Here is a 26,359-nt window from a genome sequence, read left to right as displayed (position 1 = left end):
AGGAGCGGTTCAACAATAGGCTGAATAGGTGCAGAATCACCGTGGAATGTCAGTTTGGCAAAATAAAAGTGTGCTGGTGATGCCTTTATGGCAAATTAGATCTCAATGAGGATTATATTCCCATGGTCATAGCCGCAAGTTGTATGTTGCACAATATTTGTGAAGATAAGATAAAAAGTTTGCTCATGGGTGGATTGCTGAGACAGAAAGTCTGGCTGCTGCTTTTGAGCAGCCAGATACCAAGGCTATTGGGGGGCACAACTGGGGGGCGATTCAAATCAGGGAGGCCTTGAGGCAACACTTTGAAGATGAGAACCAGTAAAGTAAGTTGCTATGCTTGGGACTGCAATGCTTAATGAAGTTGAGTTTTGCAAGGAAGCACTTGTGATTTTTGTGGCCTAGGATTCAGTGTAAGCATATGATTAAACTGCTTGTTTATTTGTTGCTGCCATCTGCTATCATAATTTGCATGGAAACAAATAAAGAGTGCTTATCCATTCAAAAAACTTTGCTTTTATTGCACACAAAACTACAACACCACACACAGACACACACACATACACACATGCTTGGGGGAGAAGAGGTACCAGGAGAGGGCTGACTTTCAGAGCTGTGCATAAGACCAGCTATCATTTGAAAAGGTGTCCATGGAGGTGGAGTGAACAGGAAAGCAAGAAGTCCCAGAAACCAGAAAGGAATGCGTGGGTGGAGTTTGGGGAGGGCTTGGGAAAGAGTTCTGAATGTGCTGAAAGAGAGGGCGGGCATACATCTGCTCAGTCTGGAGCGTTATGAGGGACTGCAGCATCTAGGTTTGCTGCTCCATAACTTTTATCTCCTCTCAGTTGCGTCCCTAATGAAGCCCTCATTTTCTTTTCTGTCCTGCCTGTCGATTTCCCTCCACTGCCTGCGTTCCCTCTTTTCTGCATCTGAGTATTGCAGCATCTCCTGGAAAGTGTCTTCTTTGCTCCATCTTAGGGCTTTCTTATCTGGAGGAGGCACTCTGCCAGTGTGTAGGGCAGTGGTTCTTAACCTTTATTGCAGCCTGCACCCCTTTGGTTCTCAAAATATGTTCTCGCAACCCTTATCAAAAATCATTGAACTAGGTCAGTTCTTTAGACCTAGATATATCATAACTATAGAATGAAAGAGAGAGAATTATATATTTATTTTAATTTTGCAGTAAAATCAAGAATACATGAAAAATTACACACTTTTTTTAGAATTATATATTTATTTTAATTGCTGAAAGTGGCATTGTAGTGTGTACACCTACATTGTTTAATCGCCCAAAGCTACCTTTTTGCGAAAAATCTCTGTAATGTAGACAAGGTCTAATACTCTGGCACCAAACGGATTATACTGTGTGTCTGCAGACAGAATGCCCAAGAGGGTTGGTAGCCAGCCAGAAATCTCTGTGTGGCTCAAGGAGCTATTGAACCTCAAGGCTGTTGAACCTGAGAAGCAACGAAGCACTGTACATTCAAACCCAACCTTTGGAAGAAAGCTAAAAATAGGAGGGAAGGGATGGGATGGGATGCTGTGAGTGGTGACATGAAAGTGAGGAGAGGGCAAGTGGGAGAGATTAGTACCCTGGGGTGCATGTCAATCCTATATTCTCCCCTCCCATGTGTGTGCTGGGATCTGGAGGTCCCTTTCCCTGTCCCCATGTGAGCTTGGATCTCGGGTCCTCTGTTAGTCAGAGGGGGCCTGAACCCCTTTCCCTGGCCCCCATGTAAGCTGGCATCTGGGAAAGCCCTGCCATTCTGGATGGGGAACTGAGAACAGGCATGCTGAGAGCATGCACTAAGAACACACTGCTGATACTGGGATGAGGAGTTGAGACTGGTCATGCATGATGCTCACCACAGTCTCTCAAGCACTGGTACTGTCAAGGGAGGGTGAGAATGTGCACCGAGATGAGTGGAGCAGTTCATACATCTCAGAGCTATTACTTCAGGCTGCATTCATCCCCATAAGGTGTTCGCATTCATCTGAGAACATCACATTGACATGAATGGACCACTTCATACCTCTCAGATCCTGCTATACTTTCAGGATTATCCTGTGCTGGGAATTGGGATATAGCAAAACAGTTGCTGATGATTAATTTCATGCAGTATTATGTAGGAGAACCACCTCTGCTACAATTAAGATTGAGACGACTTTCTGTTTAAAGGACAATTCTACTAAGTGCTCTAAAATCCACATGCTTACTCAACTTGGCTTGAAATTTGCTGCACCTCAGAATGTGCAGGATAGGGCTCATGATTCAAATTTGGGGTCATTTGAGCAAGAGGTGACTAGGACACAGTGTTGGAGAAAACAGCTTTTCTTAAAGTTCACAGATTCAAGCAATTCTTGTTTCCCCACACACTTGATTTCTAAAGTGCAAATGGCTTAATAGGATGGGAAAGGAAAGGTGAGGTGGAAATGGGGGGAGGGGCTATATGTGGCAGAGCATGGTGAGGGAGAGGGCGTTGCAGAAGAAGATAGACACACTGGTCTTCGCTCACACGGTAAAAGTGACTGTAACCACCATGTAATGAAAATGTCAGGTTTTTGGGGGGAGGTAGACCATGTATGAGATTCCTTTCACCAGCCCTGTTAGCAATTACATACCAAACATTTCCAGGCATGACCATCATCCCCATTACACTATAATAAAGAGTATAGGGGGAGCACTTAGGAATAACATAACAACCTTCTGTCCGAGTAGAGAGAACAGTGGACTGGGACTCAACAATGTAAACCCTGTGCCTGGTTCTGCCATTGGCCTGGTGGGTGTCATTGGCCAAGTCACTTCACCTCTCTGCCTCAGTTTCCTCATCTGTAAAATTTGCATGATGTTTTCCTTCAGTAAATTTCTTTGAGATCTATTGATGGAAAAGCATTGTGTAAGAGCTAAGTATTATAATTACTTGGCTACAGCAGCATCTCAGTTGTACACCTTCCTGATAACTGCTGGTGCCTAAATGACCACTAAATTCCACCAACGACATTTCTTTTTCCATTAAAAAAATCAGTATATTTACTGACAAAAAACTTTGTTAACACAGTGTTATAGTTGCCCGGTAGTATCTCAGGCCCCTCCAGAATGTGGAGTTCATCAAAACTCAAACTTCTGAAAACTAGAAAATAGAGTTCTTCAGGTGATTGCACATGTCCATTTTGTTGTAGGTGTATTTAGTTAGTGTAGTTTAATAGATAGTGTAGTAAAAGAACAATAACCACATTTGTTGTTTGTGTGACTCTGGCACTGGAGCTATGCCATGCTGTCCAGGTTTCAAGGCCTGTCACTCTTGTGGTAAGGCAATGCCTAACAGTGACCCTCCCGCTAGCTGCCTTAAGTGCTTGTGGGGAGGCTCATGTGAGCAACAAATATGGTATTTATAAGGGCTTTAAACCCTGCTCCAAAAAAGACAGGACAGCCAGATTGAAATATCTTCTGCTAGGCTCAGCGCTGAGTCTTCTGTCTGAACCATCTACCTCAGTCCAGGTACCAAACACCTCAGTTTTCAGTCGTGCACCTCTGGCATTACCGGTACCGAGAGGCAGATCACCATCACTGGTACCAAAGATGAGGCACCATAAAACAGACCCGGTACCAGAATCATTGAAGAAAGCAAAGAGGTTGAGCTCATTTAAGGACTCGAGAGGGTGCTCAAAGCATAGTTGCTCCCCCAAGCACACCTCTAGGCAGGGGGGTTCATTGATTCCAGAGCGCAGTACAGCAATGTTGAGACTGGCTCGTGAAGCACCATGACTGGGATCACCTCACACACTAGTACCACAGAGTGCTTTCCCGGTACCATCTACTGATGAGGCTCTGAGAGAGTTGTTGAACCTCTTGGTACTGCCATCGCCGGCAGTTCAGGAGTCTCACCTAGCACCAGCACCCAGTACTGATGTTAGTGGCTTCACCGCCGCACTGATTTGGTCCATCAGGGTGCCAATTAAGAAAGTACCAACTAGGGGAAAGCTGTGTGATTTTCCCAATTCCCCTTTCTTCAGAGACTGAACTTACCTCTCCAGTATGAACTGGAACAGCCCCGCCATGGCCACAAGACTCTGAAGTGGGATCCCATGTCTCCCAGCCTAGCCCATCTCACCATCAGAAATATACCACATTCACACCCTGGTTTTGGCCTCAATATCAACAGTGGGCTTACTGAAAGGACCCTTGGGCCACGCAATTAGGGACTAGGGTTGCACCAGTGGCCCTTTTGGAACCCATGGGGTTTCCCTTTCATTTCAGAGCATTCTTGAATGCACCTCAACCTGCTCCATCTACTGGCTGTCATTGCTCTTCTTGGAAAAAACTGACGAGATTCTGCATAGTCTCCTAGGCTTTAGTGTGACCCTGAAGTCCCTGGGCATTTCCACTGCAACAGTGAAGCAGAAGGCCTTCTGTCCTCACCAGTCCAAGTGATTTCAGGGGTTTGCCCCTCAAGTCCAGGACCTGCCAGGGGGGAGGAGCAGAGGTTACAAAAAACATCCACTACTACCCTCTGCTTCTGCAGCTGCCAATTCCTCAGGACAGGTAGCATCCTTGAAGATCTTATTTTGGTGGGTGGGTCAGGAGCACACTACCAGTTCTATGAGTGCCATCTTTTTCTTCCATAGCTTTTGCAAACCCACTTCTCTCATGCTTGGGCCCATATCACAACAGATCAGTAGATTCTAAGTGTGGTGGAAGTGGGATACTCACTCCAATTTGTTTCTATCCACCCCTCCCATCCCCTTCCCCATCCCTCTTCAGGGACCTCTTGCTCATGAGATAGTGTAACTACAAGAAATAAAATCACTTCTCCTTGTGGGAGCGAAGAGGCCCTTTCTTTGTTCAGAGTAAGGGGCTTTTACTCCTGATATGCCATGATCCCAAAAGCAAAAGGGGATCTCAGGCCTATTTTAGATCTAAAGAAGTTAAACAAATTCCTAAAAATTTTGAAATTCCAGATTGTCACTCTAGCTTCCATTATCCCTTTGCAGTAGCCAGGGATTGGTATGCTGCTCTCAAATTACAGGATGCTTACTTTCACATGGTGATGCATCAGAGCCACAGAAAATTTCTGAGATTCACCATCAGTGGTCACCATTATCAGTTCACTGTGCTCCCCTTTAGTCTCTTGGCTGCCCGACATGTATTTACAGAGTGTATGGCGAAGGTGGCAGCATTCTTCTGGAGGTCAGGGGTCTATGTCTTTCCTGACCTGGACAGCTGGCTGATAGGAGATCTATCGAGGTCCAGTATAAGAATAATTTGACCCACCTTCAAGGTGCTAGGCCTGCTGATCAGTACAGACAAGTCAGTCCTATCTCCAGTACAGAAAATAAAATGTATTGGAGCAGTCCTGGACTTGACAACAGTCAGGTTTCATGCAAAAGCTCATTCTAGACTTAAAGGCCTATCTCCTCACTACAGTGAAAAATTGTGTTTAAGGCTGCTGGGACACATGGCAGCGTGCACTTATGTAGTACAATACACCAGGTTGCATTTCAGACTCCTTAAAGGCTGGTTGGTTGAGGTGTATTCACAAAGGGGACACCACACAGACATGTTAGTGCATGTACCAAATCAGCTTTTAGCCTCCTAGGATTAGTGGAAAAACCCTTCCAACATCTGCAAAGGAATTTCCTTCGCTCTGCCTCAACAACCTCTTACCTTAGTTATGGATGCCTTGGACCTGGGTTGGGGGTCTCACCTAGAACCCCTGAAGATGCCAGGTTTCTGGTCTACCCAAAATCTCAGTCTACACATAAACATCAGAACATTACAAGCCATCCAGTTAGCTTGCCCAGCATTTCTTCCTCACATCAGGGGAAGGGGCATGGTGACCAACAATACAACAGTCATGTTTTATGTAAACAAACAGGGAGCCCAGTCCTCACTGTTCTGCCAGGAAGCAATTTTGCTCTGAGATGTCTGCATTGGCAACTCTATACTTCTGAAAGCGGACGACTTCACAGGGGCTCAGAATATGTTGGCAGATCTCCTGAGCAGGTTGTTTATCAGTCACCACATGTGGTCTGATTGCCCAGATATAACAAAGTCCATTTTCGAGCGCTGGGGAACTTCCCAACTGGATCTGTTTGCAACAAAAGACAACAGAAAATATCACCAGTTTTGCTCCTGGGCAGACCACAGTCCGGGTTCACTGACTGACGCTTTTCTGTTGCTGTAGTCAGAGGGTGTGCTGTACACTTTTCCCACCATCCTTCGACTGCCCAGAGTTCTATGCAAGGTCAAACAGTACAAGGCCTATCTTATACTGAGTGCCCCTGCAAAGTCTAATCAACACTGGTTTTCACAACTCTTGAACCTCTCAACCAGTCCCCCACTGTCACTCCCACTTCACACAGATTTGATTTCACAGAATCATGGCCATCTCCTCAACCCCAGTCTTCAAGCCTTTCACGTGATGGCCTAGAGGCTTCGTGGTTAACATCAGTTGAGGAGTTCTCTTCCAGAGAAGTTCAGGACATGCTGCAGAATAGTAGAAAACCATCAACTAGAACTACTTACCTGACTAAGATTAAGAGGTTTTCCATCTGGTCCAGACTGAAAGGGTTCTCCCCAGTTCTTCCTTCTGTTCAGCATGTGCTGAATAAAATTTCTTGTCCCTGAAACTTCAAGGATTGATGATTAGCTCAATCAGAATATACCTAACAGCTATATCGGTATTTCATCCACTTATGGATAACTATGCTTTCTTTGCCAGCCCGATGTCTGTAAGATTTTTTAAGGGTTTGGACAGACTATTTCTGCAGCTGCAGAGCCCTATTCCACTGTGGAGCCTGAATCTAGTTTTATAAGATCCAATGGGTCCCTCACTTTGAGCCTCCAGCAACTTGCTGTCTATTGCACCTTTCGATGAAGTTAGCATTTTTAGTAGCCATTACATTGGCCAGGAGAGTGGAGAAGTTGAAGGTTCTGTTATCAGATCCTCCATATACAGTTTTCTATGCAAAGTATGCCTTTGTCTTCAACTAAGGTTTTTTACAAAAGCAGTCTCCACTTTTCACATTAACCAAGGAATTTTCTTACTAACCTTCTTCCCAAAGCCTCATGGTATAAGGGGAAGGAGAGACTACACACTCTGGGTGTTAGAAGAGCTTGAGCGTTTTATCTGGAACAGGCTAAACCTATCTGGTCTTTGTCTCAATTGTTTTTTGCCTTTGAAGGGCTGTTATGTTTCCATGCAAAATATTGTCATGGATATCCAGTTGTATTTGCCTGTTACCAGCTGGCTAACGTGGAGCTGCCAGATAGAGTGTTGGGTCATTTAACTAGGTCCCAAGCAACCTCTATGGCTTTTCTGGCTAATGTTCCCATTTTGGACATTTGCAAAGTGGCAATCTGGTCATCATCTCACACATCGCAAAAAAAGCAAACATCATTCTGGGATGTATTAGCAGGGGTGTTGTCAGCAAGACACAAGAAGTAATTCTTCCGCTGTACTCTGCGCTGATTAGGCCTCAACTGGAGTATTGTGTCCAGTTCTGGGTGCCACATTTCAGGAAAGATGTGGACAAATTGGAGAGAGTCCAGAGAAGAGCAACAAAAATGATTAAAGGTCTAGAAAACATGACCTATAAGGGAAGATTGAAAAAAATTAGGTTTTTTTAGTCTGGAAAAGAGAGGACATGATAACAGTTTTCAAGTACATAAAAGGTTGTTACAAGGAGGAGGGAGAAAAATTGTTGTTCTTAACTCTAGAGGATAGGACAAGAAGCAATGGGCTTAAATTGCAGCAAGGGAGGTTTAGGTTGGACATTAGGAAAAAATGCCTAACTGTCAGGGTGGTTAGACACTGGAATAAATTGTCTAGGGAGGTTGTGGAATCTCCATCACTGGAGATTTTTAAGAGCAGGTTAGACAAACACTTGTCAAGAATGGTCTGTAATATAATACTTAGTCTTACCATGAGTAGTCTTACCATCTTACCATGATGACCTCCCAAGGTCCCTTCCAGTCCTATGATTCTATGATTTGTCTCTCACTACATTATCTCTCAACAATCTAGAGATAATACTAAATTTGGACTAGTGGTCCTCCAGTCCTTGTTCAAACAGATTCCGAACCCACCTCCAATTGGAACTGCTTGTGAGTCACCTATAATGGAATGGACATGTGCAATCACTTAAGAAACAGCTACTGACCTTTCCATAACTGTTCTTTGAGATGTGTTGCACATACCCATTCCACGACCTGTCCTCCTTCCCCTCTCTATCAGAGTCTTCCAGTGAAAAGGAACTGAGGGAGCCAAGGGGGGGCTCCACCTTTATGCCTGTGCACTGTGCGCAAATACCACAGGGTTGTCTTGCTGCCCCAATGGGCACCGCTAAGGGAAAGTCTCTCTGACAAATGTGTACTGGAGCGCACAAACACCTACAGTGGAATGGACATGTGCAAAACATCTTGAAGAATAACAGTTATTGAAAGGTTAATAACTGTTTCTTATAGTAAACGCCCACACAACCTTAACTCTGTTTGAGTGGTGCCCCAATATGCTCATAACACATACTCACTCTCAGCCATTGCACTGTACTGAACAAATGCTACCTACACATGCCCTATACTCAACACGAACATTTACTGAGCAGCAAGCTGGGCTGTAAATCTACAGTGCTTCAGCATGCTGCACACTAACTGTGTTTGTACCGTATGTCTAAGGCCCTTGATTTTCTGCTTTTAATTTTTAATTATTTTTTTTTCTGAAAACTTCCCAGGTTTTACAAAAGCTGTTACTTGGTTTTTACTGATTTTTTCACCTGAATGTATGTGAAAATGCTGCTTATGTTAAGAATATCAGTAGGTTAGGTAGCTGAGTTTGTTAATAATAAACTAGTCTAAGTGTAAGTGAAAGACTCTCTGTTAAAATAAGGCAGTGTAGTGGAAGATACACATGCACATGCATGGGTATGGACTGTTAATGTATAGTTCGTGAAATAAACCACAGCACTAAATTAATTTTACTTTCAATACTCTTACATTTCTTCCTTTGTTGCTTATTTCTGTTCTCCTGTCCCAATATTATCCCAAATATTTACTGAGAAAACCATGAAGTTAATTTTTTGCATTGATTTTCACCCATTTTTTAATTTTTGTAATAAACACTGAAAATGTCCAGGAAATAAAAACTGAAAATGAAGGGCCTTAAGCATGTCAGTGTGCGCTGGGAAACTTTTCATGCACAGCAGCAGGGTCCACACAGATGGGTGGTATGCAGCACTCTGGAGTGCTATAGATTTACAGCCCAGCTTGCCACACACTAAAAGTTCATGACGTGCAGCCTGCTTCATAAGAACGTAAGAATGACCATACTGGGTCAGACCAAAGGTCCATCAAGCCCAGTATCCTGTCCTCTGACAGTGGCCAATGGCAGGTGCCCCAAAGTGAATGAACAGACAGGTTATCATCAAGTGGTCCATGTCACCCAATCCCAGCTTCTGGCAAACAGAGGGTAGGGCCACCATTCCTGCCCATCCTGGCTAATAGCCATTGATGGACCTATCTTCCATGAATTTTTGTTGCCCTTTTCTGAGCCTCTTCCAATTCCAGTATATCGTTTCACAGAAAGAACACCACATCTGCTAAATTTTACAACCCCTTCAACTCTTGTATGTCTTCATCCTTACACACATGATGTTAAATCCACAGACCACGCTCCTCTCTCCCCTAACTGCTGATATTCCCCATGGCAAGAAGACCCAGGTGCCCTCCTAATGACACAACCTACACAACACAGCACTGAAATGAGGCATACTGGAGCTCTCAGAGAACATTTGCACTTCTTTCCTTTGATCACACACATAGGGGTCAGAGAGCACTCACTTACACATCCAGAGGGACACAACCCCCCAGATCACCTCATAAGAACAGCCCTCCTGGATCAGACCAATGATCCATCTTGCCCAGTATCCTGTCTTCTGACAGTGAGCAATGCCAGGTGCTTTAGAGGGAATGAACAGAACAGATAATCAAGTTATTCATCCCCTATCACCCATTCCCAGCTTCTGGCAAACAGAGTCTAGGGACAATACAGAGCATAGTTTTGCATCCCTGACTACTCTGGCTAGTAGCCATTGATGGACCTATCTTCCATTAACTTATCTAGGCCTTTTTTGAACCCTGTTATAATCTTGGCCTTCACAACATCCTGTGGCAAGGCATTCTACAGGTTGGCTGTGCAGTGTGTGAAAAAATACTTCCTTTTGTTTGCTTTAAACCTGCTGCCTATTAATTTCATTTGGTGACTCCCAGTTCTTGTGTTATGAGAAGGAGTAAATAACACTTCCTTATTTACTTTCTCCACACCAGTCATGATTTTATAGATCTCTATCATATCCCCTGTTAGTCGTCTCTTTTCCAAGATGAAAAGTCCCAGTCTTATTCATCTCTCCTCATACGGAAGCCGTTCCATACCCCTAATAATTTTTGTTGCCCTTTTCTGAACCTTTTCCAAGACCAATACATCTTTTTTGAGATGGGGCGACCACATCTGCACGTAGTATTCAAGATGTGAACGTACCATGGATTTATATAGAGGCAACATGATATTTTCTGTCTTATTATCTATCCCTTTCCTAATGATTCCCAACATTCTGTTTGCTTTTTTGACTGCCGCTGCACAGTGAGTGAATGTTTTCAGAGAACTATCCCCAATGACTCCAAGATCTCTTTCTTGAGTGGTAACAGTTAATTTAGACCCCCATCATTTTATACATATAGTTGGGATTATCTTTTCCCACTGTGCATTACTTTGCATTTATCAACCTCAAATTTCATTAACCATTTTTTTGCCCAGTCACCCAGTTTTGTGAGATCCTTTTGTAGCTCTTCGCAGTCTGCTTTGGACTTAACTATCTTGAATAGTTTTGTATCATCTGCAAAGTTTGCCACCTCACTGTTTATCCCTTTTCCAGATCATTTATGAATCTCACAATCACAGCACTGCCAAGCTGCTCCAACTAATTCCTCCATTCGATATAGTTGAACCTAACAGTGAATTCAGCTGAAGTGCTTGCGGATAATTCCAGTGACTATTGCCAGCTCCAGGGGGGTAAAGTTAAGGTTGCTTCAATATGTACCTTAACTCTGTATTTCCTGGTTTTCAGACGTTTGAGTTTTGCTGAACTTGATATTCTGAAAGGGCAAGAGATAGAATCATAGAAATGTAGGACTGGGAGGGACCTCGATAGCCCATTTAGTCCAGTCCGTTGCACGGAGGCAGGCCTAAATATACCAGCAGGCCTGCCTCTGTGCAGGGGACTGGACTAGATGGTAGAAGGTAACCTAGAAGGTAACCTTAACTGTGTCTTAACAAAGTGTTTTGTCTGTGATTTCATCATGTCCATGATGTGCTGAGATACTGTTGTGAAAGGAGGTATATAAGTACCTAGAGTGGTGGGAGTGTATCTTGTACGTTGGTACCCTCAAAGCAGCAGAGCACAATCTGACTCTTATTGGGGAGGGATAGCTCAGTGGTTTGAGCATTGGTCTGCTAAACCCAGGGTTGTGAGTTCAATCCTTGAGGGGGCCATTTAGGGATCTGGGGCAAAAACTGGGGATTGGTCCTGCTTTGAGCAGGGGGTTGGACTAGATGACCTCCTGAGGTCCCTTCCAACCCTGATATTCTATGATTCTATGATTATAGTGGCACACCAGAGTGTCTCTTTCACCTTCCCCAGTGTGGAAGCTCTGCCACTCTGCACAGAGAGTTGAGAACAGGCATGGTCAGAGCGTGCACCAAGCACAAAGTGCTGAGACAGGTACATGTCACAGACTCACAAGCACGGGCAGTGGGGAGGCGGGGATGAGAACACCTGGTGAGATAAATGGATCTGTTCACATGTCTCAGAGCTGTTGTTTCAGGCTGTGTTCATCTCAATTAAGTGTTGTCACTCAGCAGAGAACACCTCATTGAGATGAATGGGCCATTTCATACATCTCTGAGCCTCTTGTGCTGCCAGATTGATGTGCAGAACACCTTCCCCATACACTAGGCCCAGATCTAGCATAGGGATTTTGCATCTCCACTTACCTGCCCCTTTCTGCCTCCATCTGTTACAGGCACTCCTCACAGCCCCACCACCTCCCTATTGTCCCTCTAAGCTTACCAGATGCATGGAGTGGTAAGGAGAAGGGTGAAGCTGGGGGTTGGGGAAAGCACAAAGAGTGGTGATGTGCTGGGAGGAGCTTGGAGTGGCAAGGGAGTAGGGGGAGGTTTGAAGCAATGGGCATGTTGGAGGGAATGTTGAAGGAGTAGTAGGGAAGTCTGTGCAGTTGTGAGGGTGGAGGGGGATGGGGCTTTGGAGCAGGAAGGGGGAGTGTTGGACCAGTGCAGGAAAGAGTAGGGTGGAAAGGTTAGGATTAGATCTGTGCAGTGGGGGTGTTGGAGGGATTTCAGCTCTGTTCCCTCCAAATCAATCCATGAGTGATAGGTACTTCATGGTCCCTATCACTGTAGTATCTGAGTCCTCACAATGTTTAATGCGTTTATCCTCACAACATCCCTGTGAGGTAGGGAAATGCTATTATCCCCTTTTTTACAAAAGGGAAAATGAGACACAGAGAGATTTGAGTGTCAGAGGGGTAGCCGTGTTAGTCTGGGTCTGTAAAAGTGGCAAAGAGTCCTGTGGCACCTTATAGACTAACAGACGTATTGGAGCATAAGCTTTCGTGGGTGAATACCCACTTCGTCAGAGAGACTTGAGGTTTGTCCGAACGGAGAGTTGTTCAGGAATAGTATTCGTGATTAACTGTTAATCCACTTTGTGGATTAAACTAATTTAGAATAAGGCATTTATTCTGGAATAGAAGTATTCACACAGAGAGCTATTCAGGAATAGCTATTCCACTTTAAATTCACACCCTACCTTAATCTGAATTAACTTGCCTGGGTAGACAAGACCTAAATGACTTGCCTTAGGTCACACAGCGGGTCTGTTGCAGAACAGGAAATTGAACCCAGGTCTCCTGACTCCCAACCATTGGACCATCCTTACACTCATGTCCCCACTGACTCCATGCTCGTCCCTGCACTATTCCTGCCTTTGCTTTCCAGCTCCTCCACTTGTGCATCCCATGCTGACACCTGTCACTTCATGGGGAGGATTATGCAGGGCACCTCCCTCTGGTGCAGTGCTGCCGATAGGGCACCCAGGCCGTAACCCCGCACGTGCTCCACCCTGAGGCCCCATGCCCGCTTGTCCTCTTCCCCTGTGGCCCCACCCACACTGCTCCTCTTCCTTTCCCCACTCTGCCTCTTTCCCTGAGGGCCCCCTGCCCGCCGCTCGTGCCTTTCCACCCCCCTCCCCTGAGGCACCCCCCCTGACCCCCATCTGCAGGGGTGGATTGGTGTGAGCAGCAGGAGGAGGGCCTTGGGGAAGGAGGAAGAAAGGAGTGAGTATTGGGCGGGGGGGCCGAGCAGGAGTGGAGCCTGCAGTGGAGGGGAGCGTGGGCAGGGCCTCAGGGGGAGAAGGCCAAGTGGGGGCGGTCCTCAGGGCAGAGCAGGGGAGTGGAGCCACGGTTCGGGTGCAGGTGCCCCCACATACTTTTAGGAAGCTTCCAGTGCTCACGCCCAGCCTCCCCAAATGCGGGAGTCATGCGCAGTCTATGGGGAGGATGTTTGGGGAAAGACAGAGAGATAGGAGCTTAGGAGACGATGCAGAGGCAGTGAAGGGACTAGCATGCAGCCAGCACATTCTGTGGCCAGAGTAATCATTGCCCAGGGGCCAGAGGCAGGGGAGGAAGAGAGCTGCGCTGTAGTAAATGGGTGCGCTAAAACATTATTTTGTTTCAAACCAAGGAATTAAATGTCCAGGCACTTTAATGCAGAATTAAGGTTTCCCATTGGTGCCTGGTGGCCTTCTAGAATGTGGAGTGTTGCTAAATTTAAGCCTCTGAAAACTAGGAAATACAGAGTGCAAGTACAAGCAATCCCTATGTGAGGTCAGGGGAAAGGGAGCATCTGAAGCAGCAGTGAACTGTATGGGTTAGAGGATGGTTGGAGAGGCCTGGCTGCTGTGTGCATAGGGGGCCTGGCTCGGCATATGTACAGTTCAGCCCACATAATCAAGGAACTATGTGGCCCTCTAGTAAGCTGCTGCCTGTGGTGTGTTCACAGCAGCAGAGGACATCAGACAGCAAGGAGCAACTTTTTACATGTGAATTGCTAATGGCTGAATGGGGTTATTCAACTATTACTACAAAGTGTACAGGAGGGGAAGGATTGCTTAGGAATTAAATAGTATCCTTTACCTTTAGCCAGCCACAGCAGCGCCTCAACAGCAAAGGTGGTGTCAGCATGTACCTTAACTCTTCATTTCCTGGTTTTCCATGGTTTGAGGTTTGCTGAACTCAGAAAGGCAGGCTATGCCACTGCGCAAACGTAACTCTGCATTGACAAAGTTTTTTGTCAGTTAATTTAGTTGCACACTCATGTGCAATACACTTAGAGACTGAGTGAAATATCTACCATGCATGATCAGGACAGTTTTCAGACATCATTATATTTTAAATTAAAATTTTTTTAACTTTTTTTTCCCCAAAAACTAAAACTGCTAGTCTTCAATGAGGACTATGTCCGTTTCAAGTTTAAAAGCTCAACCATTTTTGCTGAATTTTTCACAAAGGTAAGAACATATGAAACAGGTTGTAATGGAAAACTGTTTTGCTATCTTCAGCATAGTGGTTACAACTGTATGCCTGCTATAATGGGGAGCTAAAATTGAAGCTTTTCAGTATCTCACAGTAGTCAGGTTTCACAAAAGAAAGGCGTATATTGATTGCTCAAGAGTTCTTTCTGTACAGTGCTTAATGTTAATTCTCTCTCTTGTTACATACCCATTATTGGAAAGGTTGCTTGTTGCCCATAGGGGTTTACGAGGGTAATTCCATTTTGCTTCTTCATTATAAGGTCTTGCTATGCTTCAGGCAGATTTATATAGCAACCAGCTGTACCTTACAAAGAAGAAAAGAGCTTGTGTGTCTGAGAAATGTGGATTTCAGTGCACTGCCACTGAAAGCAATAGGTGTCATGTTTTAAAAGATATCTCCAAAACAAATGCCTTCCTGGACATGTCTAGAGTAGGAATTAATTGGAATTGTCATGCTGAAAGAGCGGGTTTGAATTCCTGATACAGGAACGAAAGAAAATTACACAGGCACAGGAAATTTGAGAAGCAAAAACATATTTTAAAATGACTTGCTATCTTTAAATCCTTGTGATATGTGTGTGCCTTCCAGAAATGAAAGTGCAGGTTGGAAGGAACCCCACAGAAAGATAGGGTATTTGGGGGCAATATCTGTGAGCACCCAGTTGGTAGTAGGTATCATTTTCATGTGACGCTTGTTGAATCATGTGTGTATTTTTAACTGTTCATCAATCTGTGTTCATTTTAATTACCGTTGTGTGTTTTGTTAACACAATAATTTGCTTTATATTTATTTTGTATGTTTTGTTTGCTTTCTTTGCCTTCATTACTACTAGGTTGCAGTACAGACTGGACACTGCCAATCGTTTAGCTGATGAGCATGCACTGATAGCAACATATGTGAGCCGGCTACAGAATGGTACACGGTTAGTGTGAGGAAAGCTTTCATGGAGTGGGGATGGGGACAATAATGCTGTTTTCTTTGGGAGATTTACAGGTGGGAGGTGAAAGTCACCCCATGGCAGTAGGTCTGCACAAGGCACTCCACACCACTGAAGCTTCTTACTGAGAGCTTACATGGTGCTTATATGGTGTGCAGAGCTTTTTTCACCCTTTATCCCAGGCCCAGGGTGAATTTTATTTAAACTGAAACCATATTTTTGGTGTCTTCAAAGTTTTCTCAGGGTTTTGTGCAACTTTCGCTTGAATTTCTTTTCCACTCTTATGAACTTAATCCTAAAAATGTATTAAAAACTAGCCACCTTGGTTACTGTAAACAATTTAATGGTAGTTTTAGGCAAACACTAAAATGGTTTCAGCATAGGGGTCCATGGACACTAAACCATTGTTTTTTAGATCCTATTCACTGCTCTACTCAAGGGTATATGTGCCCCAGCAGATGCAACTGCGGCAAGTCTGTCCAGAATCTTTCAAATTATTCTGAAAATACACATGCGCGTGACTTACGTAACATGCCATGGTCTCAAAACTCCAGTCCTTTATCTTTCCTAAACAGTGTGAGAGAAGTTTGGTAAGTGCTTTGGAGAGATCCTCTCTCTTCTCATTTAAAATTAGTGGCTGTGTGCATTTATCTTTTATATCTGTAAAACTAGATTCTGTATAAAGAGAGAGGTCTAGAAAGGTTTCCCCCAGAGCTCTGAAGCATGGTGGTTTCACTCCACCATAACTTTATTTTCTACCACTTTGCTTCCCTGGCCTGCAGGTCTTCCCCACCCCACTTTGGGGCCTAACGATCTATTGACAGAGACAGATCTGTGCTGGAGAGGAAGAGGAGGTGCAGAGCCTTAGAGGATGTGCCTGGAGGCTTTGCATCAACCTGTCCACACATGCCCACTGGCTTAGCTTTTTGGAAGAAGGCCATATGCCATCATTCTTTCATTTAGCAATTTCTGTCCCACAGATATGTGGAAAAGATAAGCTCTAGCTTTCCAAATCACTGAGTGAAGTCAGTCATTCCCTCTGAAGGTTGAGTCACTATTCTCTGCTAACACCTGTTTACCCAGCAGCATATAGCACTGTCCACCATGTAACAAGCAAAGAATTCCTGACTCGCTACGTCAAAGGATTCATGTAGTTTTTTCAGGTTAAGATGAAAAGGAGCTAGTGATGAGGGGCTGTCACATTGACTGCACTTCAAGGCACATACATGGGATTTGAGAAACTACTAGATGTAGCTAATAGCTGCCACATTGCAAAATGTTAGAACACTTGATCTCAGAGGGAGGATTTTGCTCCTTCCAAAACATATTGATAGGGTTTTTTTAAAAATAAATAAATTCTGCCCTCAGTGTGTCTGGCAGAGTTGAGCAGGAGAGAGTGCTCCTCCACATCCCCGATGAAGCCTCCACCTCCACTATCCATGCTTTTGATCTCTCCCAGCAGTCAAGAATCCCATGTACAGGTTACATCCTTCTGTCTGCGATAAACTGGTGGGATTCTCTATACACCATAAAAAGTCATTGCCAAAGGTGGAGGTGGCCTGCCATTCCAGGACTCATACACACTCAATTAATAATAATAATTAATAATTAATGACTCCCTCTCCTTTTATAGATACATAGAATTTAAGGACAGAAGGAGCCTTTAGATTATCTTGTCTGACCTCCTGTGTAGCAGAGACCATTAAATTTCACCCAGTTACCTCATTTTTAATCCAATAATTTGTGCTTGGCTAAAACATATATTCTAGAAAGGCAATCCAGTCTTGGTTTGAAGTCATCAATGGATGGATAATTCACCACTTTCTTTGCTAGTTTGTTCCAGTAGATAATGACTGTCACTGTTAAAAATGTATCTTACTTCCTATTTTAATTTGTCTGGCTTTAGTTTCCAGGCTTTGGTTCTTGTTCTGCCTTTTTCTGCGAGACTAAGGAGCCCTTTAGTACCCAGTATTTTCTTCCAAATTGCCCAAATTCTCTTTTTGACTCATTACATGGCAGCCAAGCTTGGGTGTTGGTGTCTGTGCCTCACTGCATTTGTCTCTTTTCTCTGCCTTGGGGCCTCACTGCATTTTGCCTCAGGGAGTTGAATCCAGGGGTGGTGGAACAATGTGTATAGTGGTGGTGCTGGGAGCCACTGAACCAAACTGTAAACCCTGTATGTAACGGAAACCACTTCAAGCCAGGGGGTGTGGCAGCCCCCCCAGCACACCTAGATCCACCACCGATGGTTAAATCTTCCTTTGCCTCAATGTCTCAAGTTCAACCTCTCTTTCCCCCTTCCCCTCCCATCTTTGTGCCTTATGGCTCTTAATTAGTTTCATTTTTTCTCATTGTATCAGTTCTGTTTGGTTTGGCATGCCCCTCTCGATTTTCTTGAGACTTTAATATTTTTGCCTCAGTTCTGCGAAGCATATACTATTCCTTGCTCCTGCTTATCAATAGTCAAACTGTCTCATCTCTTTCTAGAATCTATGTTCATGTTATAGCTGTGTCTTCAAAAGAGGAAGGGATCTCACTGGGTCCAAGAGATGCCCTTGGGACACGACAGTGTAAACCTTATTCATTGTATTTTCTGACTGGAAGCCACCCATAATGTGTGGGACTTTGAAATTGGTTTGGAATCAAACCATGTGTGCACAAGTCATGGAGATCACCTCCAACCCCTCCAAGAAAGCTGGCTCTTAGTTGGGACACACCCAGGAATCCACAAGGGACACGAAAGAGAGATACATGGACCAACTGTCCCCATTCCACTTTCTATCAATTTTTTAAAAACATCAAAACTGTTATAAAAATGCTTCATTTATTGAAAATTGAGTTTTGTGGAAAACCAATTTTGATAACCATTGATAAAAATGCAATTAAAATGTTGAAAAAATGAAAATGGGTCTGTCTTGAACCCTATGAAATGGAAACAGCTTAGAAATTTAGATATTTCTTAACATTTTTTAATTTGTTAACAAGCTTTAGTTGACTCTACTACCTGTGTGAAAGAAATCTCCCTTGCTGTCCTCTGCAGAGCAGCCACACAGACCTCTCTTCACGCATCCATAAAGTGATATTGATCAGAAACAGCGTCTAGAGAACATATTTCCTAAATAGGAGAGAACCAACTCTCTCCACTGCATCCCCAGAGGAGTTTTGTTTATTTGGGGGGTTTTATGTTATGGTGGCCAAATATCTCTATTTGAAGTCATTTTCTCATTTTTATTGCTACCTCCACATTCCAGTGTCAGAGTCTCTGTGGTATCTGTTAGCAGCTAAAATTTTTCATTGATTCTGATGGTCTTTTCTGTTGCTGCCTTTTGGAGCCTATTTTTTGTTTGGGATATCCTCAAACTTCTTATTATTCAAGTGTGAGAATCCTGTCGAGACAGTGGCCCTTCTTCTCCAGTATGTCCAAGTTGCAGTGGAGAGTGATGGTCTCAGGGAGCCAGTTCTGGCACCCTGATTTGGGGCTGCCTGGCCCCAGCGTAAGTTAGAGCAGAAGGACCCTGCTCTAAACTGTGGTGCTGACGTAAGATCCAGGACTGTCCTTACCCATACGCAAAGTACGCAGCTGCGTGGGGCACCAGGAAACTTGGGGCACCAAATTTCCTGGTGCCCTGCGCAGCTGCATGCTGCTCCAGTCCCTGCCCCGCCTCTTCTCCAGGCCCCGCCCCCACTCCACCCCTTCCCCAGAGAATCATAGAATCATAGAATATCAGGGTTGGAAGGGACATCAGGAGGTCATCTAGTCCAACCCCCTGCTCAAAGCAGGACCAATCCCTAATTTTTGCCCCAGATCCCTAAATGGCCCCCTCAAGGATTGAACTCACAACCCTGGGTTTAGCAGGCCAATGCTCAAACCACTGAGCTATCCCCCCCCCTATGAGCTATCCCTCCCCCCTGCCCCCACCCAGCCCCGCCTCTTCCCACCCTGAGGAGTGCAGCAGGGCCAGGCCTACACTCACTGGTGGCAGGAAGTTCAGGGACCCGGCCGTAGCTACGCCGTCAGTGAGTACTGGCGTGCTGGGGGTTGTTCCCTCCTGGCCCCCAAGCCAGCCCCTCCGCCAGCCCCCCACTCCACCCCTGTGGAGGCCTGGGGCCCCACCCCCTTGCAGAATAGGGCCCCAGAATAGCTAGGGACAGCACCGGTAAAATCCTTTATCCCAGTGAAGGATTAGGCATAGTGAAGCTCAGTTGTTACTCCTCAGGTCGTCCCTGACATGCTCCTATCTTCCCCTTTACACTGGGGAAAGGGGAATGACTGGTGCTCACTCTATGCCATTCCCCTCCATAAAAGGAATTCTCTGCTAGAAATCTCTGGTGAGTTTATGACCCCTTGGCACTCTTTAAGGAGCACAAAGTGGTCAGAGCAGTCTGGAGACTTTGGCCCAATGTCTTTAAAGTAGTGGAAATTATGTTACTACATAACTGCTTATCTGTAAGTATCTTATCATTTCTTGTAAAGGGCCATTTTGAAAATAGCCTGTGCAAGTAGTGCATGGTAGCCAATATCACTCATTCAGGCTCACACTCTACCTTCCTCCTGCTGCCCTCAAAGGCCAAAAATTCTAAGCTGTGGGAGTTTTGCTGGTCTTGTGTTAGAAGAAACAGTCGTCAGAGTGAGAATCCCGTGAGATTGGCTTCACAGCAGTAACTACAAGCAAATGATTTTTCTTTACTTCATGAAGCAGGATATAGGATTCTGTGACATTTCACAGATTGCTGTTTAATACCCTTTATGTTATTTCTACAGTATTGTTAGATATAGTACATGTGTATTGCACTGAATAGTGAATTGTGCCTTCTGTTTCCATGCATGAAGCCTGAATTCTGTGTTAAATGACATGTGGAAGTCTGAGGTATAAGAGGCAAGTTCAAACTCAAGTACCTTTCTGCACACATAAGACTTCTGACATAATGAAGAAGAAATTGTAGCTTTTCTCCATTAGAATATTAATTTTTGAATAATTTTTTCTAATACATTTTAATATAAAGAGAAACTATTTCAGGAAGTGAGAGACAGTTAAGTTATACAAAAGTGGATGGGAATCTGGGAGGCAGTGACCATGAGTTGGTTGAGTTCAGGATCCTGACGCAGGGAAGAAAGGTAAGCAGCAGGATACAGATCCTGGACTTCAGGAAAGCAGACTTTGACTCCCTCAGGGAACGGATGGCCAGGATCCCCTGGGGGACTAACTTGAAGGGGAAAGGAGTCCAGGAGAGCTGGCTGTATTTCAAGGAATCCCTGTTGAGGTTACAGGGACAAACCATCCCAATGAGTCGAAAGAATAGTAAATATGGCAGGCGACCAGCTTGGCTTAACGGTGAAATCCTAGCGGATCTTAAACATAAAAAAGAAGCTTACAAGAAGTGGAAGGTTGGACATATGACCAGGGAAAAGTATAAAAATATTGCTCGGGCATGTAGGAATGAAATCAGGAGGGCCAAATCGCACCTGGAGCTGCAGCTAGCGAGAGATGTCAAGAGTAACAAGAAGGGTTTCTTCAGGTATGTTGGCAACAAGAAGAAAGCCAAGGAAAGTGTGGGACCCTTACTGAATGAGGGAGGCAACCTAGTGACAGAGGATGTGGAAAAAGCTAATGTACTCAATGCTTTTTTTGCCTCTGTCTTCACTAACAAGGTCAGCTCCCAGACTGCTACACTGGGCATCACAAAATGGGGAAGAGATGGCCAGCCCTCTGTGGAGATAGAGGTGGTTAGGGACTATTTAGAAAAGCTGGACGTGCACAAGTCCATGGGGCCGGACGAGTTGCATCCGAGAGTGCTGAAGGAATTGGCGGCTGTGATTGCAGAGCCATTGGCCATTATCTTTGAAAACTCGTGGCAAACCGGGGAAGTCCCGGATGACTGGAAAAAGGCTAATGTAGTGCCAATCTTTAAAAAAGGGAAGAAGGAGGATCCTGGGAACTACAGGCCAGTCAGCCTCACCTCAGTCCCTGGAAAAATCATGGAGCAGGTCCTCAAAGAATCAATCTTGAAGTACTTGCATGAGAGGAAAGTGATCAGGAACAGCCAGCATGGATTCACCAAGGGAAGGTCATGCCTGACTAATCTAATCGCCTTTTATCATGAGTTTACTGGTTCTGTGGATGAAGGGAAAGCAGTGGATGTATTGTTTCTTGACTTTAGCAAAGCTTTTGACACGGTCTCCCACAGTATTCTTGTCAGCAAGTTAAGGAAGTATGGGCTGGATGAATGCACTATAGGGCGGGTAGAAAGCTGGCTAGATTGTCGGGCTCAACGGGTAGTGATCAATGGCTCCATGTCTAGTTGGCAGCCGGTGTCAAGTGGAGTGCCCCAGGGGTCGGTCCTGGGGCCGGTTTTGTTCAATATCTTCATAAATGATCTGGAGGATGGTGTGGATTGCACTCTCAGCAAATTTGCGGACGATACTAAACTGGGAGGAGTGGTAGATACGCTGGAGGGGAGGGATAGGATACAGAAGGACCTAGACAAATTGGAGGATTGGGCCAAAAGAAATCTGATGAGGTTCAATAAGGATAAGTGCAGGGTCCTGCACTTAGGACGGAAGAATCCAATGCACCGCTACAGACTAGGGACCGAATGGCTAGGCAGCAGTTCTGCGGAAAAGGACCTAGGGGTGACAGTGGACAAGAAGCTGGATATGAGTCAGCAGTGTGCCCTTGTTGCCAAGAAGGCCAATGGCATTTTGGGGTGTATAAGTAGGGGCATAGCGAGCAGATCGAGGGACGTGATCGTCCCCCTCTATTCGACATTGGTGAGGCCTCATCTGGAGTACTGTGTCCAGTTTTGGGCCCCACACTACAAGAAGGATGTGGATAAATTGGAGAGAGTCCAGCGAAGGGCAACAAAAATGATTAGGGGTCTAGAACACATGACTTATGAGGAGAGGCTGAGGGAGCTGGGATTGTTTAGCCTGCAGAAGAGAAGAATGAGGGGGGATTTGATAGCTGCTTTCAACTACCTGAAAGGGGGTTCCAAAAAGGATGGCTCTAGACTGTTCTCAATGGTAGCTGATGACAGAACGAGGAGTAATGGCCTCAAGTTGCAGTGGGGGAGGTTTAGATTGGATATTAGGAAAAACTTTTTCACTAAGAGGGTGGTGAAACACTGGAATGCGTTGCCTAGGGAGGTGGTGGAATCTCCTTCCTTGGAAGTTTTTAAGGTCAGGCTTGACAAAGCCCTGGCTGGGATGATTTAACTGGGAATTGGTCCTGCTTCGAGCAGGGGGTTGGACTAGATGACCTTCAGGGGTCCCTTCCAACCCTGATATTCTATGATTCTATGATTCTATACCAAATTATGAACAAAGGGAATGAAAGATCCTGCAGCAAGAGAGCTGACTAGAAAGAAGGTGTCAAACAACTTAAATTGCTGATGAAATCCACACAGGAATTGTGAAAGTCAGATTCAGGACTCACATAATTTGTCAGACCACTCTGTTTATTAGCAAAGCGCTTTGCCAATGCACCCAGATATGTGAGTCCCTGCTAAAGCTCAAGCTAACTTATTTATACAGACAAGCCAAAGCCAATTTAACATAAGAGACAAAAGGAAGCAAAAACTGACAAATACAGAATCATAGAATGTCAGGTTGGAAGGGACCTCAGGAGGTCATCTAGTCCAACCCCCTGCTCAAAGCAGGACCGATCCCCAATTAAATCATCCCAGCCTGGGCTTTGATACAGACATATGTTATTTGCATACTAACATTTACCAATCTCCTAGCTCAGTAGAAGCTCTAAGTTAATTAGTTTGAGGACCCATTGTCTCACACTCCTTAATGTTTCTCTTCCTGACAAATATATTTCAACAAACCCTTCAAGTAGCATTTCTTTAATGAATTATAATTTCAATATAATTCATTCTACTTTCACAATCCCTCCTTTTGGGCAAGCTACGCAATGACCAACAATGACTGGGTTCCACATATCAATCGTTCTTTATCTCTTTGTTCATCAGTGATATTTAAAATCATCAAATTAGCCCTCTGGTTTGGGGCAGCTATCTGTGTAGCATGCCTGACACAATTTTGGATACAACAGGAAAGTAACTGAAAACATACAAAAATTATTAGGATTCCAAACAAGAGAGTTAGGGCTCCCTGAAACAACCAGTTTCCTATGCCAGAGAAATTGAAAAGGTTACTTAGCCACTTCAATAAAGAACTTGGCTCTTCGTGGGGAAGATATGCGATTTGTTCTAAGCGGCTAGCACGATCTATTACCTCATTGGTGTTGTCTGGTATATACACACATCAGTCTTTTCCAATGAGAGCACAAGTCCCTCCTTTTGCCACGAGCACTATGTCCAATGCCTGATGGTTTTGGAGGGCCATCTGTCGGATTGCCCCTGTTTCTTTGGCCAGGGCTCTTAAACTTTCTCCGGTTTCATTTGCCATTATTTCAACTACTGCTTGTAACCTTAGGAGCCTTTTTGCATGGTGTATTACTCCCCCTAATGGTATGAAGGAACCGCCAATGGCCTCTTCCCAGGGTAAGGGGCTTATGTTATTTACATACCATTGGGCATCTGTTAAGTCCCTTCTTTTCTCCTGAAATTGCGGAGGCGTTCTCGAGGGAAGGTTCCTAGCACGCAGAATTGTGGGAAGAGTCGGGCGGGATAACAGATTCCTGACCAATTAGCTGGTAGTGTGGTATAAGCTCTGGTCCCACACACCCAGTGATGGCCTACTAAGGCTGGGAAGGGTCGGTTGCACCCTTTTGTCATATAGGTGTTTGCAAAGGAGTAGTATCCCCCAAAGGGTACAGGGTAAATATCCTTACGAGGAGTGGTGTTATTTGCATGACATTGAAAGATTGTATTGTTTTCACTAAGGTTACTGTAGGGGGAACATGAGATTGATTTCTCTGTTTGATCCCAGGTTGAGAAAAAATTCATATCTCCATACCCGGCCCCCCACTTTTTAGTTTTGTTTGAATAATCCCATTCACCATTGGCCACAATACGCTGAAGGCAATGGCTTTTCCCCAGATCCAGCCCTGTCCCATTACACACCCAACACCAATGACCTTTTCCCTCCACCACATTTATCCATTGAGATGCATTTATTCCCACCACTTCCCAAGTGTCATTGCTGTTCCATATTTTGTTAAACGGACGAGGCCCTCCAGTGAGGTCTGGGGACTTGAGTGGGATAGCCAGGACAGGAACACCAGTTTGAGAGTGGGCTGGGATGTGGTTGCAGACCCAGCAAGTAGAAATATTTAGGGTCTGAGCTGTCCACACCTGCTGCTGGATAAAAGAATTGTCACCGTGGTCTCCCCAGACCGTAAGATACCAGCAGCCGAGGAACAGGCAGAGGTGCATGTTGGAGGCAAGGCTCTTCTGGTTCTGACAACCTCAACTGAGGGAACCATAGTCACGGTTTTACACCCACCAGGCAGTAGGCGCTAGGCTCGCTACTGCCTTTTTTTTTTTTTTTTGGTCATCTGCTTCTGGCAACCCTTACGAGAGCGTAGATTGTAAGGTATTGCAGACTGTTCCTCTACGTCTTCTTCTGGAGTCAAAATTGACTCTGCGTCGTCCTGAGGTGATGATTGGTTCTCTGGGGATGGTGCCTTCTTACACTGTGAAGCATGTATCCACGCTGCGATGCCATATAGTTTAAGAGCCGTCTGTGTAGTAAGCAGTACCTGATGAGGACCCTTCCACCGGGGCTCCAAGGCGTGCTTTCGATGATGGTGCTGTACGTAGACCCAATCACCTGGCTCGAGGTTGTGGCAAGCGTCGGAGGTGGGTTCTGTGGGCCAGGCGGCTCGAACCTGTGAATGGAAGTGACTTACAGCTTACATTAGTCCCTTGCAATACTGAAGGAGCGCACTGTGAGTCAAGTTCAAATCTGGAACGGGAGTAATGGTAGTCATAGCTCGCATAGGGCGTCCCATAACAATTTCAAAGGGACTTAAGTTATGCCTTTGGGATGGAGTGGATCTCATGCCCATAAGGGCTAATGGTAAGGCTACGGGCCAGCTTAATCCTGTAGAGTCACAAATTTTAGCAAGCTTATTCTTAAGTACATCATTTCGTCTTTCAACTGCCCCTGCACTCTGTGGGTGGGAGGGACAGTGCAGCAGGTGTTTGATGTGCGATATACGGTCCAGGTGTTGAACAAGTTGTCCAGTAAAATGTGTACCCCGATCCCTGGAGAGAGTAGCAGGAATTCCCTTGGCAGGCATAATATGATTTAACAAACATTTGGCAACAGACAGTGAGTCAGCCTTGCGACAAGGAAAGGCTTCAATCCAACCAGAGAATAAACATACCATAACAATATAAATTCATATTGTTGACACTTAGGCATTTGTACAAAATCAAGTTGCCAATGCAAGAACGGTGCTTGAGGCAGACCCCAGAACCCCTGGGCCCCTATTATAGGTTTTCCAATATTATGGCTTTGGCAAATGGTACAGGCTGCACAGTGGCGGGCTGCAAAAGAGCTAAAATGGGGGGCCCACCATCCTGTCTTAGTTACAGGAGAGACCAGCCCCTCCTTTCCGACATGCGAAACACCGTGTAGCAGGGCGGCCAGAGACGGGTAGAGTGAAAAGGGGGCTACAAAGGCGCCAGTAGGCGAGCGCCAAAAGGAATCGGGATGTAGAGAGCAACCTTGGGCAACCCAGGATTCTTTCTCTGTTTCTGGGGCAGAGTCTTGGAGCAGGGTGAGGTCAGTGAGGGACCAGGAGGGTAAGAGGAGAGCGGAGAACAAGGGAATCAGACATTTCGAC

At 45.1% G+C, this 26,359-nt stretch overlaps 1 protein-coding gene across 19 annotated transcripts in view; it reads left to right on the top strand.

The window, feature by feature from the left end:
• Window positions 1–26,359, top strand: part of DTNB (dystrobrevin beta) — a 375,219-nt gene that overhangs the window by 218,448 nt on the left and 130,412 nt on the right. For all 19 annotated transcript variants that reach the window (XM_077812270.1, XM_077812266.1, XM_077812264.1 and 16 more), the window contains one exon: window positions 15,495–15,584. In XM_077812270.1, the coding sequence (XP_077668396.1) occupies window positions 15,495–15,584 (90 nt within the window). The remainder of the gene's footprint in view (window positions 1–15,494; window positions 15,585–26,359) is intronic.

The sequence above is a fragment of the Eretmochelys imbricata genome, chromosome 3 (genome assembly GCF_965152235.1).
Source record: "Eretmochelys imbricata isolate rEreImb1 chromosome 3, rEreImb1.hap1, whole genome shotgun sequence".
Taxonomy (NCBI): domain Eukaryota; kingdom Metazoa; phylum Chordata; order Testudines; family Cheloniidae; genus Eretmochelys; species Eretmochelys imbricata.
This window is presented reverse-complemented; position numbering and strand designations above follow the sequence as displayed.